Source organism: Vulpes lagopus, chromosome 5 (genome assembly GCF_018345385.1).
Source record: "Vulpes lagopus strain Blue_001 chromosome 5, ASM1834538v1, whole genome shotgun sequence".
Classification (NCBI taxonomy): domain Eukaryota; kingdom Metazoa; phylum Chordata; class Mammalia; order Carnivora; family Canidae; genus Vulpes; species Vulpes lagopus.
The window spans coordinates 64,352,639-64,373,396 of record NC_054828.1 but is presented as its reverse complement, the minus strand read 5'-3'; the positions used below and the strand labels follow the sequence as shown (position 1 = coordinate 64,373,396).

At 37.5% G+C, this 20,758-nt stretch overlaps 1 protein-coding gene across 6 annotated transcripts in view; it reads right to left on the bottom strand.

Moving 5' to 3' along the window:
* TAFA2 (TAFA chemokine like family member 2) overlaps positions 1-20,758 on the bottom strand; it is a 451,018-nt gene that overhangs the window by 234,255 nt on the left and 196,005 nt on the right. For 2 of the 6 annotated variants that reach the window (XM_041757446.1, XM_041757441.1), the window contains exon 1: positions 12,885-12,994. The exons of 2 other annotated variants lie outside the window; for them this stretch is intronic. In XM_041757446.1, coding sequence (XP_041613380.1) covers positions 12,885-12,934 — 50 coding nt within the window. In that variant the 5' untranslated portion in view covers positions 12,935-12,994. Of the gene's footprint in view, positions 1-2,334; positions 2,354-12,884; positions 12,995-20,758 lie in introns of those variants that run through there. 2 more of the 6 variants (XM_041757443.1, XM_041757445.1) reach the window with 2 other exon arrangements.

The following is a 20,758-nucleotide window of genomic DNA, read 5'->3' as shown; positions in this document are numbered from 1 at the left end:
CCTCTGCCCCTACTTTCTGCTCATGCTCTCCCTTGCTATCTCTCTAATATATAAATAAAAACCTTTTTTAAAAACAATGGAAAGGTTATCTCAGTCTTGAATGGGTAAGAATCAGAGAGAGTGACAAATTATACAATAATCTTGAATCTACTCAAATTCAGGATAAAAGAATAAATAAATAGAAGTTATATGCATTAAAGTTCAAGCAACCAGGGAAGAGCATCAGCACTGCCTGTAAAGAAGGAAAAGTTGAGAAGGAAGGACCTCAGTGAGTTTAGCCAGGAGATACACCCAAGAGGTGGTAATTTCACTCTCCCAGCCTTTCCAAAATTGTTTGAAACCTACGTCCCTGTATTAAAACCTTTGCATTTAGAATTCACAGAGTGGATTCTGTTTTCTTGGCCAAACCCTAACTGATGAGCATGGTATGAGGGTGTTAAGTCTGGATAACTTAAGGATGCTAGAAATGGAAAAAGAGTTCTGGAGTACAAAACTGGACAGAATCAAGAATCTGTACTGGAAGGAGAACAAGCAGAATGACTATTTTAAAAGATCAAATGACTTGTAGCTAAGAACAAACCTGTCATTAGAAATAGAAATTCTATCTGTTGGCAAATTGAACACCAATAAAAAATAAATTTATAAAAAAAAAGAAATAGAGATTATTGGCAGCAGTAAATCATCTAGAGGAACAACTGGGCAACAGGAGATGAGCTGGTAAAACAAAGGTGCCGCACAAGGAATATCTGAGGGAAAGTGAGAGGTAACCACCGAACTGTGGTCGACTGTTCAAACCCAGTAGTAGGAAATAGAGGATCTATCTTACACAAAAATCTAGTGGCCCAAATCAAGTAACTCACACTTTAAAAATTGTTTTCCCATCTACCTCAACACCCCATTCAAATACTAGCAGCAAAAATTGGAACACTTACTATATTATTACCCCAAATAAAAATATTCATGTGAATTACATAAAAGTAATTTGTTTCCTTTCAAATATATAACACTCATTAAAAATACATGTTTTTATACATCTCTCAAAGACAGATTACAGATACTGTTAGTAAAGGTCATTTGTGTCCGTGTCTTCGGCCTGGGAGCATACATATGAATGCAAATTAAAAGTGCACTATAAAAATGTTTTAGGAGTTCCAAGTGCCTCCAACCCTCCCACTTACATACTGGTAACAGTCAAAGGGAAAGAATATTTCATATCTTATTTTAATCAAGTACATAGCCTCCAAGGATGACTACATGTTGAAAACATGGTAAGTTCCAATTTCCTTAGAAAATATCACTTAGATTTTTTTTTAATTATTAGCAATTAAATCACAAGCTCTGAGGATGGAGCATAGGTATCATTTTTTTTAATATTCCCCAGATAATTCCAACCACAGTTGGAAACCACCATGTTAACAAAGAACTCCTTAAAGGAAACCTGATTACTCCTTGAGAGGATCAGACCTTGCTGCACATCAGAATCATGTGGGAGTTCTAATATCTCTAGACCCCAGACTAATTAAATTATAATCTTTGAGGGGTGAGAGCCACATAACGGTTTTTTTTAAAGATTCAAGGGTACACCAAAGTTTGAGAACCAATGCCTTAAATTAGGGTATAGTTTGTAATACTCATCAAAATCATTAGGTGTCTCCAAAAAAAGAACACCATTGATAAAATAAAAATTCTTATTAAAACACTCCAAAAGAGAGAGAAAAACAATAGAAATATTTACTATGCTATATGAAGATAGTGATGCTCCAGTAAGTAGACCAGTAGACAATGTTAGTAATATTGAAGATTAGGACAGAGACAGTAAAAGACTAAGCAAGACAAATGGAAAAAAGGAATTACACCCTGCTGTCATTTAAAGATGTGAGACTGAATCTTTCAATCTCTATATAATTAAAATAATATGCTCCTGTCTAAATCACTAATCTTGCCAAATGCGTACATCCAGGAAAATTTAAAAAGAATTTCAGTGGTACAAGAAGATTTCCAAATACTCAGATACATAAATTAAGTAACTGAGTAATTTCAAAGCCCAAAGTGGTCATCTCTCATTTCTCACCACCATTTTAATCACAAGTTTCTGGCCACTCTTTGGTTCTCTTGAAAATTAGTTCAGAAGGAACAAAACATATATAACATTTCAAATGCAAAGGAAGGGATGGTTGAATTAAAATGACTTGATGATATAATTTTTAAGTGTTTAATCTTCACTTTTATGTAAATATCTTTCAATGGAATGTTTAAGAATCATTTAAAACAGATTTTATAAAGTATAATTAGATGCACTGTCAGATGGGAAGACAAATTAAAAGTGCGACTCACACTGTTACAGTAGCAATGCCACCCAGGAACAGCTGATCTTTTGCACAATGCTCACAGCAGAATGGAATCCAGTCTCTACAACACATGTAATTATAAGACTTACAGAATACTAGTATTTAAATTATTAGTCAATGCAGTTTCCTTTAGTGAGAAAACCTTCATGCTACGTAAATGAGGGATTTTTTTTTAACTTTTGCAAATTGCCTGGTGAAAAGCCTCAATATCATCACATCATCTAAGTAAGAGCTGGCCATGCACTAGCAATTGATAGTACATATTTAAGATAAAGTTATGGGCTGACATTTATGCAGCCAATCATTTGGAGGAGGATTCAGTAGTTGTTATAAATGCAAATCCATCAGACCAAAGCTTGATAACCAAGAGATCTCTAAATTATCTGCACAGTTTCTAATGCAGAGGTAGGTTTGATTCTAGATACTTGTCTTACCTTGAAACATCAAGAGGTAGACCTTTAAGAATCACTTTCCCCTTTTCATTGGTCTGGAAGAATTTCTTATAGATGAAAAAATCAGATGATAGAATCTGCCTTTTCAACTTCTTCAGTAAGCCACTAATGGACTCATTAGTTGCTCAATCAAAAGCAATATACCTTTTTTTCCAACAACCTGAGTTATTGTTATATTAATTAAACAAGGTAGCCATCAGACTGAGATGGCTCTGATGCTGTGGTGGCCTATGTAAGAAAACCAAAATCTAAGTCTTTCAATGCCTTAAGGTTACAAAATTGAAACCTAAGGACAACCAATCACAAACATCCAACTAGGCATTAAGCTGTAGCCAAATAATTTCCTTTCTCTGCTTCCATACCCTCTCTGTATCTTTTCCCTGGCTCCTATAGGTAGAGTGCTCCTAACCACTGCTGGTTTGGCACTGCCAGATTCAATCCATATTTGGATTAATTGAATCCAATTAAACTCTTAAAGTTTTTAATATGCCCCAGTTTATCTTCTAACATGCATGACTCTGAAAATAAAAATCCTAAAAACAATTTTAAAGTGGACCCTCCCTGCAGGTAAAAAGAAACACATATGAATCATCTTAATTAGCTTTTACTTTGGACAGTATAGGGGAGTGAATTTTGCCATCCCAAAACATGCTTCTTTAGCATACTGATATTTAATATGAATAATAAGATTTATTATTGAATCCTGATTATTCAAGTTGGTTATTTTTATTTTTAAGAAACTGCAGACACCAGAGAAGCTCTTAAATCCAATAAGTTATTCTTTTGTAAGAGGCGTTTATGTGCATACAGGAAATCTTCATTTTAAGGGTTTTTTTCCCTAGGGAATGACTCTAAAATCTCTGGAAACTGTTATCAAAGGATAACAGTTAACTCTGCCTAACCACCTCATTCTTGTTAACTGTGCTGTTCTGGTAATTTCCCATAACTGACACCTCATCTCCAACACCTTCTTTCATCTGTAACTGGAGATGGTATTTAAGGTGATGGCTTTGGCCATCTTGGAAAGGTACTCAGCTTTCCTGGGTCTCTCTCATGTATACGGTAGGTATACATGTTATTAAACTTTTATTTGATTTTCTGTTGTTATCTCAAGTCAATTTGATTCTTAGTCCAACTAGAAGAAACTTGAAGAGCACATAAGTTTCTTTCCTCCCCCAATTCACCAATGTTTATTAGGATCTGTAAAGGCCAAAGGAAATAGGCCACTTTGGCATGAACATTATTTTGGATTAAAAAGTAACCAAAATTCAGCAGGTTCACAGCACTCTCTTTATCTCCCCCCTCAAATGTTTGCCTGTACCAGAAAAAGAGCTATCAACAGAGATTCCTCTTTACAAACACACACACACACACACACACACACACACACACACACATACATACATACATACATAAATAATGCATAGGGCAACCACTGTTTTCCAAACATCTCTCACCTTCCTGCTAATGGTTTTCCTCCCCTTTGTATCCTTAGACCCTACCCCTCTCTCTAGCTATATGGAGAGATACCTTATTGTCCTTGGAATTTCATGTCTATGTGGATTCCCACATACATACAAAACTATATACAAAACTAAATTTGATCTTCTCCTGTTAATCTATGTCGTGTCAATTTGGTTCTTAGTCTAGCTAGACGGACTCTGAAGGGCAGAGGAAATTCTTCCTCCACAACAGATCCAAACATTATGAAGAAAATTAGATAATTTAAAAATAATTCTAGGCACAAAACATTTTGCAATTTTTCATATGAATTAGCATTAAATAAACTACATGTATTTTAATTCCAAATGAAAGACTCAAGTAGAATTTTCTCCCTAAGCTTTATCAAATGATTGATGTGATCAGCATTCCAGCTTACCTTTTAGCAGGGTTTTGGGATAAAATATTTTGTCTCCAAATTTTAAAATGGTTCCAAGTTGTTAATATTAAATAAGCACTCAATATTAATTATCTCCTTCCCTGAAAGATGGCCTATGCTTTTCACATCTACACTAGAAATATTATAAATAATTCTAGCAAATTATGAAACAAAAATGACTCTCCTAATTGGCATTATTCACCCAATGTATACTGAATGCTGTGGCTTCCACTGCAAAGCTTACACAATGGATGTACTGCTGTCAGCAAGCCCTTTCTGACTAAAACCTCTTCTTTTGTAAAAACTCACTCAGTAACCCTGTTCCTGGTCTCTAAAAAGAATAAAACTGTATTTCTATGTCTTATAGTTGGTAGACAAATGAAGTAAAATTGTCACTCTTTTTAAAAGCCTAGCTTTCTCTAGGTTGCATTCATTTAATTCTACAGGTTTTTGTTGGTTCCTAGAGTATGCAGCCATTCTTTCATTTTGTCTCTCTCACCATAAATCAATGTAAAACAGCGACTTCTGTGAACATCAGTTTTTCTTTCGACCAGAAACATTGCTATTACAATGCAAACATAGTGATGCCCTCAATTCTTCTGATCAGTTCTCAGACATCATTTGATTGGAGGGAGGTGTGGGAAGATGGAAAATGTAAAAAGGAAAGAAGGAAATCATAACATGGATTTTGGTAAAGATTTGCCTCTTTTTTTTTTATTAAAAATCATGAAAACATTCCTACAATGTTGTCCATGATTAGGATGCTCAGAAGCTGTGAAGGGGAGAAGAATCTGCCCCTGGAAGATGTCTCTTTGGCATAACAATTACTTTCGGCTGATTATTTTTAGGACATAGCAGACACAAGGGAAGCTGTGGAGACAAAGCTTTTATGTTTATGAGAAAAATATCCATTTGTAAGGGGGTCTTATTTTCCATACCAAGAGGAGGATGTCTAAATCTCTAGAAAATCATCCACAGAGAAGACATACGCTTAAATTTGCAAAGCAACCAACCACACCTTGATTATGGTGCTTTGCCTGGTAACCTGCCCTAAATGGCCTCCCCTTCCTCCAACATCTATTGTCTTTAGCTAAGAATGTTTTTAAAGTGTTGTCTTGAGCCATTTGGGGGAGTTACTCCGTTTTCCTGAGTATCTCCCACTAAACAGAAGGTATACCAGTTATTAAACTTGTTTGTTTGTCTGTTAGTCTTTCATTACAGGGGATGTCTTGGCCAAAAACCTAGAAGGTACTAGGAAGGGAAAAAATTCCTTTTGCCCTTCTAGACGCATTGGCTGATGGAGTAACTAAATTAATATAAGCCAGCTCAACCAGAGAGTAATAAATTCAATGCATATGTATGCCCTCCCCCCCACAAAGACAACTCTGGCAATTGAGGCTTTATGCCATCATGAGCCTAATGGGATAGGGGCTTGAGGTTTCAAAGGGGAGTGATTCACAGGATGGTAAGAAGAGGAAATGTTTGGTAATTAGATGTTTGTCTTGTCATAGAAATAGGTCATTCAGATAAAAATGTATCTCTTGGTAATAGCTCTCTTTCTGGGCTAGACTCCCTATTTAAATTTAAATTTAAAAAAAATTTTTAAGATGTATCTATTCATGAGAGACAGAGAGGCAGAGACATAGGCAGAGAGAGAAGCAGGCTCCACGCAGGGAGCCCGATGTGGGTTTGATCCCAGGTCTCCAGGATCACGTCCTGTGCCGAAGGCAGGTGCTCTCTACTTCTGAGTCACCCAGGCGTCTCTAAATTATTTTAGAGAAAGAGAGAGGTAAAAGTTTTTCTCCAGTTTGCTAGGTCCTAATTGCCTTTCACTCAGAATAGGCCATATTTTGGGGAGACTTGTTCTGAACTCCATAAAAGACTAAAAGGAAAATTATTCTTCCTCCCCCATAGCAACAATATTCAGGTTTTACTCAGCCATTAGTATTTATTAAGCCATGCAACTTTGGGCAAGCTACTTAGCTTCTCTATGCCACAGTTTCCTATGTGAAAATGAATATAATAATATTACTTATCTCAACATGAGATTGTTAGTCTACAAAGAATTATATACTTAAAATACTTTGCCTGCTTGAGTAATTGTCTAATTAAATTAACCTCTATTGTGAAAGCAGAATTTGATGAGGAGCTCAAAAAGCCTACCATCTCTTATAACTATCTTCTAAAACGAATTTTGTGACTCCAGTATCCTTATCTACATTTAAAGTATCCTTATCTACATCATATCCCACATTCCAAGACCTATTCCTATTAATGTCACAATATTTTTGTGACAAAAACTCGTATTAAGGGACTTAATAATTTTAAAAATGAAAGTATATTTTATATTGAAAGAAAAGGAGAAGAGTGCCTATGAGAATAAGTTAAATTGGCAGATACTATGTCAGACAGAAGTCCTGGGAGGGGAAGGTAAAGAAACAACAGCCCACAGGTCTCCACACACACTCACACACATCAGACCTGGGTGTCTTCCTGATATTTTGGGGGCTCCCAGAGTTGAAGATGCTTTGGATTCATCTGGGTAGCATTTGAGTCCATCTGACTGAATACAGATTTTAGCATTTTAACCTAGACCTACTGAATCAGAACATGAAGGGGTCAGAAATTGACATTTGGCAGTTACACCAGGGACTGTGATGCCAATAGTTCATGTATCTGAAAGGATACAGAAGAGGTCTCCCCAAAATGTGCCACTTCGGCATGTGGACTATTTTAAGCTGAAGGCAAACAAGACCTGGCAGGCTTAAGAGAAATATTTATCCCTCCCTTTAACTACCTGAAGAATCTAAATTGGGGGCCTTTCCCCAAATTAGGATTATTATTGGAGAGGAATTTCATCTACGTGACCCATCTGTATGGCAGAGAAAACTTTAATTGGCAGACATTCGCTCAACCTCCGATTGCCCTGTGAATTGCTCTGCTCCCCCGTTTGGAAGCCCCAGGCCTCGAACCCATTCCTTAGCTCAGGATGGTAGATATACCTCATTTTGCCCTTCAGTTTTTGGACCTCTCACGTATGTGGGGTTTCTGTACATACACAATTAAATTTTATTTTCTCCTATTAATCTGTCTCATGTCTATTGAAGGAGAAGAACCTCTGAAGGGTAGAAGAAAATTCTTCTTCCCCAACATACCATATATCAAGAAACTGTAAGAACTGAAGCCCCAAGTGAGCAGTAGTTACGCTTGCTGATTCTTGCCTATTCTTGCCCTCATATGCATTGCTTTCAAACTAGACACACAAGGGGATAATCAGTATTTCTTAAATGCACACTTGCAACTGCCTCCCAATCAGAGAAACCAAGAACTTAGTTCTTCAGCAACGAGGAAAGTATGTGAAATTCATTTTCACGGGAGAATACACTTTACCTCTTCAGTGCTAAACTGTAATAGGTTATAATGTGAAATGAAATGACATTTGCCATTTTCCTATAAGTAACTTGAGGTTATTTTCTTTTGGTATCAAATGAGTTATCATTAAAATGAATCCTGACCAAACAAACTCTCCCAAATATCAGTTCCTTTCTAATTGTGTAGAACATTATTTAATTACCTGTCCCTGCATAGCATTTACCACATAATTAGGTAAGTAGTAATTATCCTTTAAGGAACCAATAACTAAGTGGAATTGGTATATGGTAAAGGGAATCACTGCCTTACTGGATAAACAAGAAAAGGAGACCTTCAATGAAGTTCTTAAAATTAAGCCACTAAAGAACATCTCAAATGTCATGGGTTTTAAATTATATCCACCTGAATAAAAAAAGGAACAAAGTCAAACAGAAAATTTAGTGAAATGGTGATTCGTGTACTGTATCATCATTTTAGAACTTAAAGCTAGCAGTACAAGTTCACCCTTTCCACCTCAAAAATGCTAAAATCCAAGTGAATTTATATAGCCAGGGCATCGGAACAGTGCAGGAGTGAGGTAATAGGTGTTCCAGCAATTCACTTAAGTGGTGCCCACCAAATGTCCTGACTGGATAAAGTGTCATCAGAATTGGGAAAGGAAGGAGAGTTCACAAAGAGGAAGTTATGAAAAGAACAAAGAAAATAGGAAAAAAAAAAAAAAGAATAACCGTTCTCAAAGAGGAAAGCCCTATTGCCACAAAGTAAGCGCACAGCGGAACCCCCACCCCAGGCAGCTCCACCACTATAGTAAAAGGGCCTAGAGGGAGGCCAGTTAGTCCGAGATGCAGGCATGATGAACTGGACTGGAAAAAAAGCCTCACAAAGCATCGTGGAAATAAAGAAATTAAAAGGAATGATTAACAGCCCTCTATGTTCATTCTTCACACCCATATCCCACAGACAAGTCCTACCAACCTCATGTTCTACAAAAGAGCACTCTAAATGCCACATTGACTAGAAGCATTATTGCTAATACTTATTTAGAAAAACATTTTATGTAAGTTATCTTTATTTCCTTTTATGTAAGTTATCTTTAAAGTGTATTTCCTACTCATGAATTATTTAAAATCACTTCTAGATACCCTTTACCCCATGGGGATGTATTGCAGATTCCTACAATATAGGAGAATCAGAAAAGACCATTTAATTTCCAAATAGAACATGACTTTCCTGTGTTTTGAACCCCAGGGGCAAGAAGCGTTCATCATCTTCCTGAGTTCATAGTTCACCATCATTATTGTAAAGCCTCTGCCCTGTTTTAGTTTTATTTCCAGTTAATCTTTTTTTAAATTTTATTTTATTTTATTTATTCATGATAGGCACACAGTGAGAGAGAGAGAGAGAGAGAGAGAGAGAGAGAGAGAGGCAGAGACACAGGCAGAGAGAGAAGCAGGCTCCATGCACCGGGAGCCCGACGTGGGACTCGATCCCGGGACTCCAGGATCGCGCCCTGGGCCAAAGGCAGGCGCTAAATTGCTGCGCCACCCAGGGATCCCTATTTCCAGTTAATCCTAATCGTTCCTTGCCCCACAGCCCTCCTTTCCTAAACTGCTTGCTACAACTCCTTAAGCATGGCCATCTTTATACAAATATCAAGTTTATATCAGTGTGTTTAATTTACAAAAGTAGTATTAGACCATGCATCTCATTTTTTCTTGTTTCTTCTCTCTTAACTTCCAGCAGGTTCTTACCAAGGATCCAAGCTCTGATGTCTGTATTGCTCTATTCATATCTAGCTTGTTGCCTTGATGGGCCCTTGTAAGCAAACATCTTCCCCACGTTATCTCCTCAGTTCCCTAATTATGGACCGTCTTTGTTGCCTCCAACTCTCAATTATCACTCCCAACACCAAGAGAATATATAGATGAGAAAGATAACTCTCAAACATATTCTTTCACCTTTGTTAGAATTTTCAATAAGGTGTACCTAGGCCTGAGTGAGTAGTCGTGGAGCATATGCTAACTTAACTTCACCAAGTGCTACCAGATTGCTTTCCAAAATGACTACATTCTCACCAGCAACTGGGTGAGAAAAACTGGGTGGCTTTTCATATATTTTAAAGTTCTTTATTTCTCTTCCCCACCCTGTGTATCCGCACTTAAATTTAGTTGAAGGAGAAGGAGAAGAAAGGCCAGCTTATTTTTGAAAGCACAAAGTCAACAGCTGGAATGTAATTTGGGTGGAGTAGGAGATAAAATATGTCATAGTTTAAAAAGGCTCAGCCACAGAATAGACTATAGTGAAGCTAAAAAAACTGCACAATGCTAGAATGTGGTGCGTTTTCTACGCAACACCCTATTTTCCTTTAAATAAGCTACAAATCCCATAAATCCACTCCCATTTATACCCGTTGAGATCCAAAATGACACCTTTGGGGCAGAAAGCAAGCAAAAGCTCTCATTCAGATTCCTACTGACTTTTCAGCCTCAGAAACTTTCTGCTATTACAACCAAGTAAGAAAAATTGGGAAGGAGTGGAATTCTAAGTCCTAGGACCCGGGGACTATTAATCAGCACTTGAGACCAATCTGAAGCCCCTATAATTTAAGAATCAGGGAAGTCAAGGCAATATCCTCCTGTTTAGAGGCTGAAAACAAGTTTAAAAGCCACTACTAAACAGTAGAGCTTCTAGCCTCATGTCCTACGGCTAATGCCTCTATGATTTCAGGTTTACTGTTTTGTTTGTGTTTATTATTGCTATTCTATGAACATACCGAGCATTCCAGAGTCTCATGCTATTTACTCTGCCCTGAACTCTCTATCCCCGTATGTCTACAGGGCTCATTCCTAGCTTTACTCAAGTGTCACTTCAGCTGAGAGACCTCCCCAAGCACTCTGTGTAGCACCGTGCCCCTCTACACACACAGCTGCATTGTCCTTCAAAGCACTTATCACATATATCTTCCCAATAGAGCATAAATACCATAAAAGCAAGGTTTTTATCTGTTTCTTTTCCTGTACTGTCACCAGCATCTCTAACAGTGGCTGGCCCAAAGAAAGCACTCAGACTTTTGTGAAACAAATCCATTTACTTTATGACAGATGCTTAAGATCCAAAAATGAGCCAGAGCCGAGTCCCTGCCTCATGGAGCTTATACTCTTGCAGGGAAAACAGACTAGAAGGCTGATTTGTGGAATTCATGTTTTCTGACTCAGGCAGCTCTTTCCACTCTGCTACACTGAACAAAGTGCAGGAGACAGGGTTAAAAATTATTGAGCAACAGCTAAGGGAAGACATTAATAAGCATGAGAAAAAGCTGTAGAGGCTGCGTTAGTTGCCTTTTTCCACCATGTATCTTTAAAGCTTTTGTGGTTGTTTTAAAGAATCATTCAGATTGGAGGCCACACAAGAGGAAGTAGCCATGAGAACTTTTCAGACTTTTATTGTTCTGAAGAGCATTTTGGCTATATATTTTATCCATGGGATCATATTTAGGTTTTAAATAAATTATCACAGTAGTCATTTAATCGATGTGCATAAATTTACACATATACATAGCTGCATGTCGAGTTTAACAATGGGTACAGGAACTGACAATTTGGAAATGGTTCAGTGGTTATGTAACAGGTCCTCATTAAGTCATGTTGCTTATTTTCTAACAGAACGAAAGCACCACCTCCCAAGTCTACGAGTCGTGATACTGTTCTCTCAGCAAGCCAGTTAGAACATAAAGCTTCAGTCCATATGCATTGGTTTAAGAATAAACATCCTATTTTATATCGTAAGCCAGACTCTCCTTGACTAAACAACTTGAGGAAAGTGAAAGAAACTGAAGTCTTAAACACTGTCCTAGAATTTAATGGAGAGAGAGGGAGAGGGTTAAAGTTGCTGGGAATGTGAACTTGGGTTGATGGTGCAGTTGACTCTCCAGAAGGCACATCTCATTCCCGGTGAAAGAAAACCCAGTCAGTAGTTCCTGCACTGAAAGTTTAGGGACTCGTACCCCAAGACCAAGGAGGAATAATGGGCTTATTTTGACTTGTGTAATATGGCCTAAATATGGGCGAATAAAAGAGCATAGAAATATTTTGCGAATTCTCACTTTGTCCTGCATATACTTTTGCTCCTGGGAACCATCAAGCACAAAGTGTGAAGCAGCAGTAATTCCTAAGCACGTGAGGGGAGGAAGACAATATTTGTTTATTTTGCACCATCTATTATTATGAAATACACTGAATTGTTCCAAGAATTCTGCATAGTGACCATGGAGTTATTTTTTTAATTTTAATATTTTAACCTAATATATCCAGTGTTATCATTTCAACACGTAATCAATGGGAAATTAATGAATCTTGTTTTTACATCCTCCCATTTTTCCTTGTTTTCCTCCAGCTGAATTGAGGTATGATTACAAAAGCAAACAAACCCATAGGCCCAGAATGGTGTCTCTTAGACGGAGTTCTCCAAGTGGCGTTCAATACATCATCTAATTGCAGTTTAAAGCTTCCCCAGAAATGTAGTCTTAACCAGTCAGCCAGGAACTTCTCCATCCGTGCCAGAGTAGTCAGCCACAGGGGCTCCCCAGCCCTCCTGCCCTCTGCCTACAAAAACCTTCCATTTTGTACAACTCCTTAGAGCACCTCTCTTCTTGCGAGATGGGGTACTCCCAGATTCATGGCTTTTTATGTTTAATAAAGCCAATTAGATTTTCCAGTTTGCCTGAATTCTCTTTTTTAACAGATTTGGTGTCAGTGGTGAGATCCAAAGTGAATGTCAGCATCCCTCGGGGATAGACCCTCAGGTGTGATACCCACGCAAACCCTTTGAGCTCACCATCTTCTTGCCGTTTTCCAGGGCTGTGCTAAGTTCCACTGGGTCTTCATTGCATTTGAGCTCCCAGCCTGGTTGGCTTTCCTTTACAGGGCAGGTCAGCTTGAACTGACTGACTGTTACACCAGAGCCAACTGACCTGACGTGTTTGCCCAAAGTCCACTTGAGCTTGCAGCTTTGCCCAGAGCCTGACTAAGCTGGCAGACGGGGCTGCCCAGAGTCTTTGAGACCAAAATTCCCCAGGTAGAAAACCTCAGTAAGGTTCTAGGGGAACTGGTGGTGGCCCACACAGGGCCTTCTTATGGCCAGGACACAGTACTGCAAATATATGAAGCCACATATTTGTTCATCTTATTTTGTGTAAAGTAAAGGCTATTACTACTGGGATTTCGAAGGCCAAAAAGCTTCCAAAATTAATGGGCATGGGCCGAGCTCTTAAAGGTTGCTAGAGTGCTCACCACTTCAAGAAGGATCCCATGACAGGGTAAGTTGGTCATTGAACAGGTTAGATTGGCCCTAGTTCACTTGTCAAACTCAAGAAAACTTCCATCCGACGAAGTATAATCCCCAACCCCAAGGCATATCCCTTTTATTTATTTCTTTTTTTAAGATTTGGTTTATTTATTCATAAGAGACACACACAGAGAGGCAGAGACACAGGCAGAGGGAGAGCCCGACGTGGGACTCAATCCAGGACTCCAGGATCACACCCTAAGCCAAAGGCAGACGCTCAACCGCTGAGCCACCCGGGCATCCTAAGGCACATCCCTTTTAAATCTTAGTTTGACCCCAGGAAATCCAAAGGCTTAGCTAAAGGGATCCTTAAATTCCACAGTCTAGTAAACTACTTTCACATTCCCTGGGGTTGCAGGTATTTAACAAGACAGAAACATTTTATTAGCAACAACCTAGAATTATGGTGGCCATTAGGGGAAACGTTCCAATTAGACAAGACTGTTCATTTAAGAACTGCTCTTCAAAGGAAGGGTTCCCAAATTAGGTCAACAGAATGGGATGACTATTTTAATTGGTACCAAGAAGCCTCCAAAAGGCTTTGAGATTCCAAAATTATGTCATTGAGAGGTTTGTTATACAAAAGGCTAATAAGAAATTAAAGATACAACAGGTAGCTAAGACAAAAGACACTAAGACTGACATAACTCCCCTCTCTTCTTCCGTAGGGACCAAGGGCAGACAGCCCCAAGGTAAACTACTTTGGCATAAACATTATTTTGAGTTAAAAGCAAACAAAACCCAGCAGATTGAGAAAAAGCTCTTCACCTCCCCCTCAACTGCCTGCTGGTACCAGGAAGAGAGCTATATTAACAGAGATTCCTCTTTACATAAGAAATTTATCTACATATAGGGCAACTTTGTTTCCTAAGGATCTCTCACCTTCCTGCTAAATGATCCTCCTCCCTGTTGTATCCTCAGACCCGAGCCTCTCCTGGGCTCATGTACGTGTCATGTTGCCTCACTGTCTTTGGAATTGCCATGTCTGTGCGGACTCCCCATACTTACATCACTGAATTTGATTTTCTCCTGTATAATCAGTCCCATATCAATCTGATTCTTAGTCTAGCAAGAAGGACCTGTAAGGGCAAAGCAAATGCTTTCTCCTCAACACTTATTTACTTGAGCTCTCAAACTACTCATTTTGTCTGAACTGCCCTTTCACTCTGAAGAGACGGTTACCTTTTCAAATGAAACCACCTGAGGTTACAGGGGATGCTCTTCAGAGAGCCCTCACCCTTTGGTCCACGACTGAACTAAGAGCCACAGTAAAATATTTCTAGGGATGATCCTCAACAGTGTTTTTTCTTCTTCTAAGATTTATTTATTTAGTTGAGAAAGAGAGAGCACACAAGAGCATGGGCAGGAGGGGCAAAGAGAAAGGGAGAGAGAGTCTCAAGCAGACTCCCCACAAAGCATAGAGTCTGACACTGGGCTCAATCTCTCAGCCCTCAGATCACTACATGTGCCAAAACCAATTCCTCTTCTTTTTAGTTTATCTCCTGAACTCAGCTGAGGGAGGAAAATAGAAATGCATTTTATCTCTCCTTTCCAAATCCAGATACACTGGCTATTAATCTTTTTCTCTCCTGGGAATCACTATTTCCTTCTTGCTCATCTTGTTTTACACCCTAAGAACATGGCTTGGCTTTCTGCCTGCCCAGGACGTGCAGGTCATCAGTTCTTTCTTTGGCTATCTTTGGGAGTGGCTCAAGTTCTTATAAAAATAGTATTTTTTCACACTCTCTTTAAGGAAGCCTCTTGGGTCTGTAAGGTTGTTGTACTGCCAGAAATCTTTACTGTTTGTCCTGCTAAAAGTTGGTATGATATTTTAATTTTTTTAATAAATCAGAAATGTGGCCAAATTGAAAGCTGATATTCAGACCCTGATGAAAATTTTAGGCCTTCTCCACTAAGTTAAATGTACCCAGAGGAAAAGAAGACTTTCTCATAGATGGATGGATGTGTCAGTACTTTGATATTACTTAGGCAACAACTCAATTGCTGGAGAAAGTAAAAACAGTTGTCCTTGCTTGACAAGTCAAGTCTTTACAGAACCAGAGGTGTCGTTCCAAGAACACTTCCAAAACCACCAATCCTTTTTAACCAATCCCAAAAACCTCCCTCATTTATCTCAAAAGGTTTCTAAGTATTCTAAAAATTCTTACCTTAAGAGAACACAGGTGATTCTACAAAGTGCCTGCATTTTTCCCTTGTGCCTTTAAAACGTAAATATTCAGTGTCATTCAGTGTCCTGCCTGGTCTTCTCCAGGAACCCTTATCTAATCCAGCTCTCTAAAAATGCCAATTCCACAGAGGTAATTTTTATCAAATAAAAGCAAAGGAGAGAGACTATTTAAAACGTGACTTGCTGGGCAGCTCGGGTGGCTCAGCGGTTTAGTGCTGCCTTTGGCCCAGGGTGTGATCCTGGAAATCCAGGATCGGGCACCATGTCAGGCTCCCTGCCTGCTTTTCCCTCTGCCTGTGTCTCTGCCTCTCTGTCTCTCTCTCTGTCTCTCTCTCTCTATCTCTCTCTCTCTCGAATAATAAATAAATAAATCTTAAAAATAGATAAATAAAATAAAATGTGACTTGCCAAGGACAAACAAATTTTAAGTCATCTTCTCCATAATTAAAGAAGGTTTAGCCATCTAGACTAATGACCTTAACTTATTCCATCTACCAGAAAAATGAACTCAGATCCTACTTTTTTAAGGAATAAAATTCGCACCTATTTCACAGCAGTAATTCTAAAACAAAAGCTACCCATTCTGCAACCATCTTATGTTCTTGTATGTGTATGTTGTAAGTATGTTTCTAACCTCTGGATGGTATTGCCAAAATTACTTTGTAAACTAGCTCTATTTAGTTGGTTTGAAGACAAGCACTTGTAAGTTGGTTTGAAGACAAGCACTTGTAAGGACTAGGCATTCTAGGCATTCTGTTTTGGTTAAAAAAACCAAAACACACACAAAATAAAGAAAGAAAAAGAAAAAGAATGAAAGAAAGAAACCCAAATGGTCTTTAAGTTCATATTATCTGAAAAAAATAATCAATGGGAAGGCTAGTTTGAGATGATGGTTTGATTAAAACAAACCTATCTTTAGAGTTATCAACATTAAATACAAAACTTATTCTACCTGTTTATGTTCTCTTTTATGAGATCTAGCAATAAAATAATAGCTTAAAATAATGACTGATTTTATCTAATGTTTAATCAAGTTTTTGTAAGTAATCTAAATCTAACTGTGGAAAACAAGTTAAATAAGAAGTTTTAGATACATTTTCTAAATATTGTAGGGCAGTCAGGGGGGGAATCGCAAGCCATTCCAAGATGGGCCACTTTATCATAAAGATTATTTTGAGTTAAAGGCAGTCAAATCCAAGAAATCTTTACCTCCCCGCCCCCAACTGCCTGCCTATACCAGAAAAAGAGCTGTTAACAGAGATTCCTCTTTACCTTAGAAACTTATCTGTGTAACACAGAAACCTTTGTTTTCCAAAGATCTTCTGTTACCTTCTTGCTAACGTTTTCCTTCCTACCTTTTGTGTCCTCAGACCTGACCCTGCTCTCTTTAGCTCAGAATGTCATATAAGCCTCATGTTACCTATCTCTAGAATTTCATGCCTATATAGATTCCCTGCGTGTGGAAAACTAAATTTGACTTTCTCCGATCAATCCATCTCATTTTAATTTAATTCTTAATTAAACAGAAGAACTTCAAAAGGCAGAGGAATTCTTCCTAAGAACACTTTCTCCAAATCCTTTTGATAACTTAAAACCCTAGAAGTTTTGCTAAATTCAATGAGTTAAATTCATTAACTACCTAGATCATTTTCAAATAAGACAAAATAATAGAACACTAATTACTAAACATAGGTTTATCTATAATTGGCTTATTACAGAAAAACAAAATAATTATATATGTTAATATTATCATCTTAAGATTTTTAAAGGTACATGCTTCTGGAAATTTTAAAACATATTCATAAATTTGCAAATTTAAAAATAAATGCTCATAACAGACCATTCATGATTACTTACTTCTTGATTTTCAATAGGAATCAGGTTTCCTAAGGGTCAAAAATTCTAATATGTAATTAAAACTATAAAAATAAGAGAAACATCACCATATGCCAGTAAAGTGAGATGTTTTCAGTTAAAAAAAAAAAAAAAGAAGTATGAAAAACAGGAATTTTTTTTGTTAAGGAAAAAATAATCTTGTCCTAAAATGAAGCTGGTTTAAAAAAAAAAAAAAAGTAAGACAAAATTGGAATTTTTTTTTTTTATTTAGAGGTTTGTTGAGCAAAGAGGATGGGGGAAGCAAATAAAGGACTTTTACCCATAGAGAACAAACAGAGGGTTACCACAGGGGAGGTTGGAAGGGGGCGGGGATGGGAGAAATAAGGGAATTAAGAGTACACTTATCATCATGTACACTGAGTAAACATATAGCATTGCTGAATCATGATATTGTACACCTGAAACTAAGATAACACTGCATATTAACTATATTGGAATTCAAATAAAAAACCTAATTTAAAAAATTATGGAAAAACAAAAAGGTTTATGGAGAAAAAAATTTAATATAGGGTCAAACCAGCTAAGATGAAAATAAACATATTGAGAAAATAAGTTTTGATATCAAAGTTAAGCTGTTGCAAAATTAAAATTTTAAAAGACAAAATTTTGGGATGCCTAGGTCGCTCAGCGGTTGAGCCTCTGCCTTTGGCGCAGGGCGTGATCCCGGGTCCAGGGATTGAGTCCCACATCGGGCTGCCCATGGGGAGCCTGCTTCTCCCTCTGTGTCTCTGCTTCTCTGTCTCATATGAATAAATAAATAAAATCTTTAAAAATAAATAAAATAAAAAGAAAGTTTTCTTAGACTTTTGAGCAGCTTTTGACAAGGTTGTGTAAGTTTCTTTACCTTTTAAATATTAACTTTCATAATGATCTGTGATCCTATTTAGATGAGAGCTTTAAAACCCTTTTTGATATTTTTGACAAGCTTCCCAAAAGGAAATTCTTAAAAAGTGGGGGAGAGGTCTTTTTGATCTGAAATATTTCAAAAGATTTTCTAAACTAATTAGGCTTATTTTATATGTAAATTACATAGGAAATATCAAATAAATATTAATAATTTTTTTTACTTCAGATATTTTTTATTTCTTCTAATTTATTTATCAGGAGTGACTGAAATAAAAAATATAATTGAGTCCCATCATCATGGAAATGGCTTTAAGAGAAAACTGGTCAGATGAATATTATTGCTTCCCATTTTCAACCAGTAAATAGTTGCCATTGATAAATTGATATTGATAAATGTAAATTACATAGGAAATATTATCAAATAAATATTAAGTCTTTTTCAGATTATATTTGTAAGATGATACTCATGTAGGTAAAGTCCATTTGGCTTCAGCAAAAATTGCCCCTCATTGCCAGACTTTTGCCATCCTAATGTCCTTATGACCTAACAGTCTTGCTTCTTAAAAAAAATAAGGTAATATAAACAAATAATGGTTGTTAATTCAATAGACAGGGCTATGGGAAACCCAAGACAGCAGCTTGTTTTTTCCAAGCTCCCTGACAAAACCTTATTTTTTTCAGTTTCGCATTCCTGCATCCACTTCACAAAGATGAATCATAGATATCTCAAAAATCTTCTTAAAATTCTATCAATATACAACCTTCTACTGATCCCATATTGCCTCATGCTAGCATGACCAGCTACTTTAAGTCTCTAATGTTTTCTGCTCGAGCCTGTCATCAAATCCTAATTCAAAGGAACCTTCCATCAGTCTATAGCCTGATAACTTGGTATTAAACAACGTCATCAGAGGAAGACAACTTCACGCCACTAAAACGGAAATTACCAAGTTCCCAAAGCCAGAAGATGCTTGAGACCTCTAGATCAAATTAATGAGGAGGAGAAGTAGCTGACATTGAGGTGAACTGCTTCCACACAAGACAATGGGTCAAGACTATACTCTGGCTGAACACAAAATACTTCCTCCTTCTTTTCCTTTTCTTTACTCTAACATGGGCCTGGAAGGATGGTATCCTCATCTGTATCTCCCAGGCCATTGCCAAGGCGGGGGGGGGGGGGGGGGGGGCGGCTGGAGGAGAAGTAACCTGTTTTATTTTTGACTAGGAAAAAATCTAACTGTGCCCCTAATTTTCCACAAGCAAAATATGACATGTCATTGGTCTCCCCTAAATTTACATTATTGAATTAAAAGGACATATCAGAAGGCTTTCTCAATTCAGAACTTACTCCTTTTGGCAAGTCCCTGTCTCCCTGGTTAGGGATAAATGTAAATGAGGCTATGACCAAGAACTCCTTAATTCTTAAAATTACTACACAATCTGCTGCTAAAGCAATAGCAGCCCAACAAAGATCCTTAAACTCTCTAGCCAAAGTTGTCCTTGATAATAAAATAGCTCTTGATTTTCTTTAGTTGAGCAAAGAGGTGTCTGTGCTGTGTCCAACACCACCTACTATGCCTGGATTAACACTTTTGGGTAAGTTAAAATTCAATTACATAAGAACAAACTGCTTGTCTTAAAGCAGTTTAAAGGGGTGACTCCTTCTATGGGGTCCTTCTTTGACTTATTTAATTTTGATTGGCTTGGTTCTTAGAGACTGTGCCTCTAAAGTACACTCCAAATAGGGGGAATCATCCTATCTATAGTAATCATAATAATCTCCCCACTGCATTGTATTCTTTCAAAAGCTTTAAATGTATATTTGCAGCCATTCACCACGAAACAAGTGACCTCCCTAAAACAAGAAATTTGAAAAACAACAAAAAATTACCAACTTAAATGTAAAACTTGAAGACGTAACCTGCGAATATCACAAAGGTTAAAGTAAAAATATCATGGTGTATGGCTGGCACACAAAGGATCAATAGCCTATGGGAATTTGAGAATGGTTATCTGAGAGTGACACTAATGCCTTGAAGTTTGATCATATCTGTCATTTAAACTTAGAGTCTAATTAAAAAGGGGGTGGGAAAAGGCTTGTTCAAAAAAAAAGAAAAAAAAAAGGACACAAAAACAGGCCCAAATGATGTCACTTAGATCTAGCCTAATTCTCCAACCAAAGCACAATACATAATCTAACTACAGTTTCAACTTCCCCCCAGAAATGTAGTCTTAACCAGTCAGACACATGTGCCAAATGTGTCCTCTACGTAGGCCATCTCCATGCCCCACCCCCAAGAAAGATGAGATCCTGTGCATGATAAGATCATCAGCATCTTGCTTTTCTCCTTAAAAAGCTGCCTCACCTGGAGGGTATTATGCTGAGAGAAATGAGTCAATCGGAGAAGGACAAACACTGTATGTTCTCATTCAT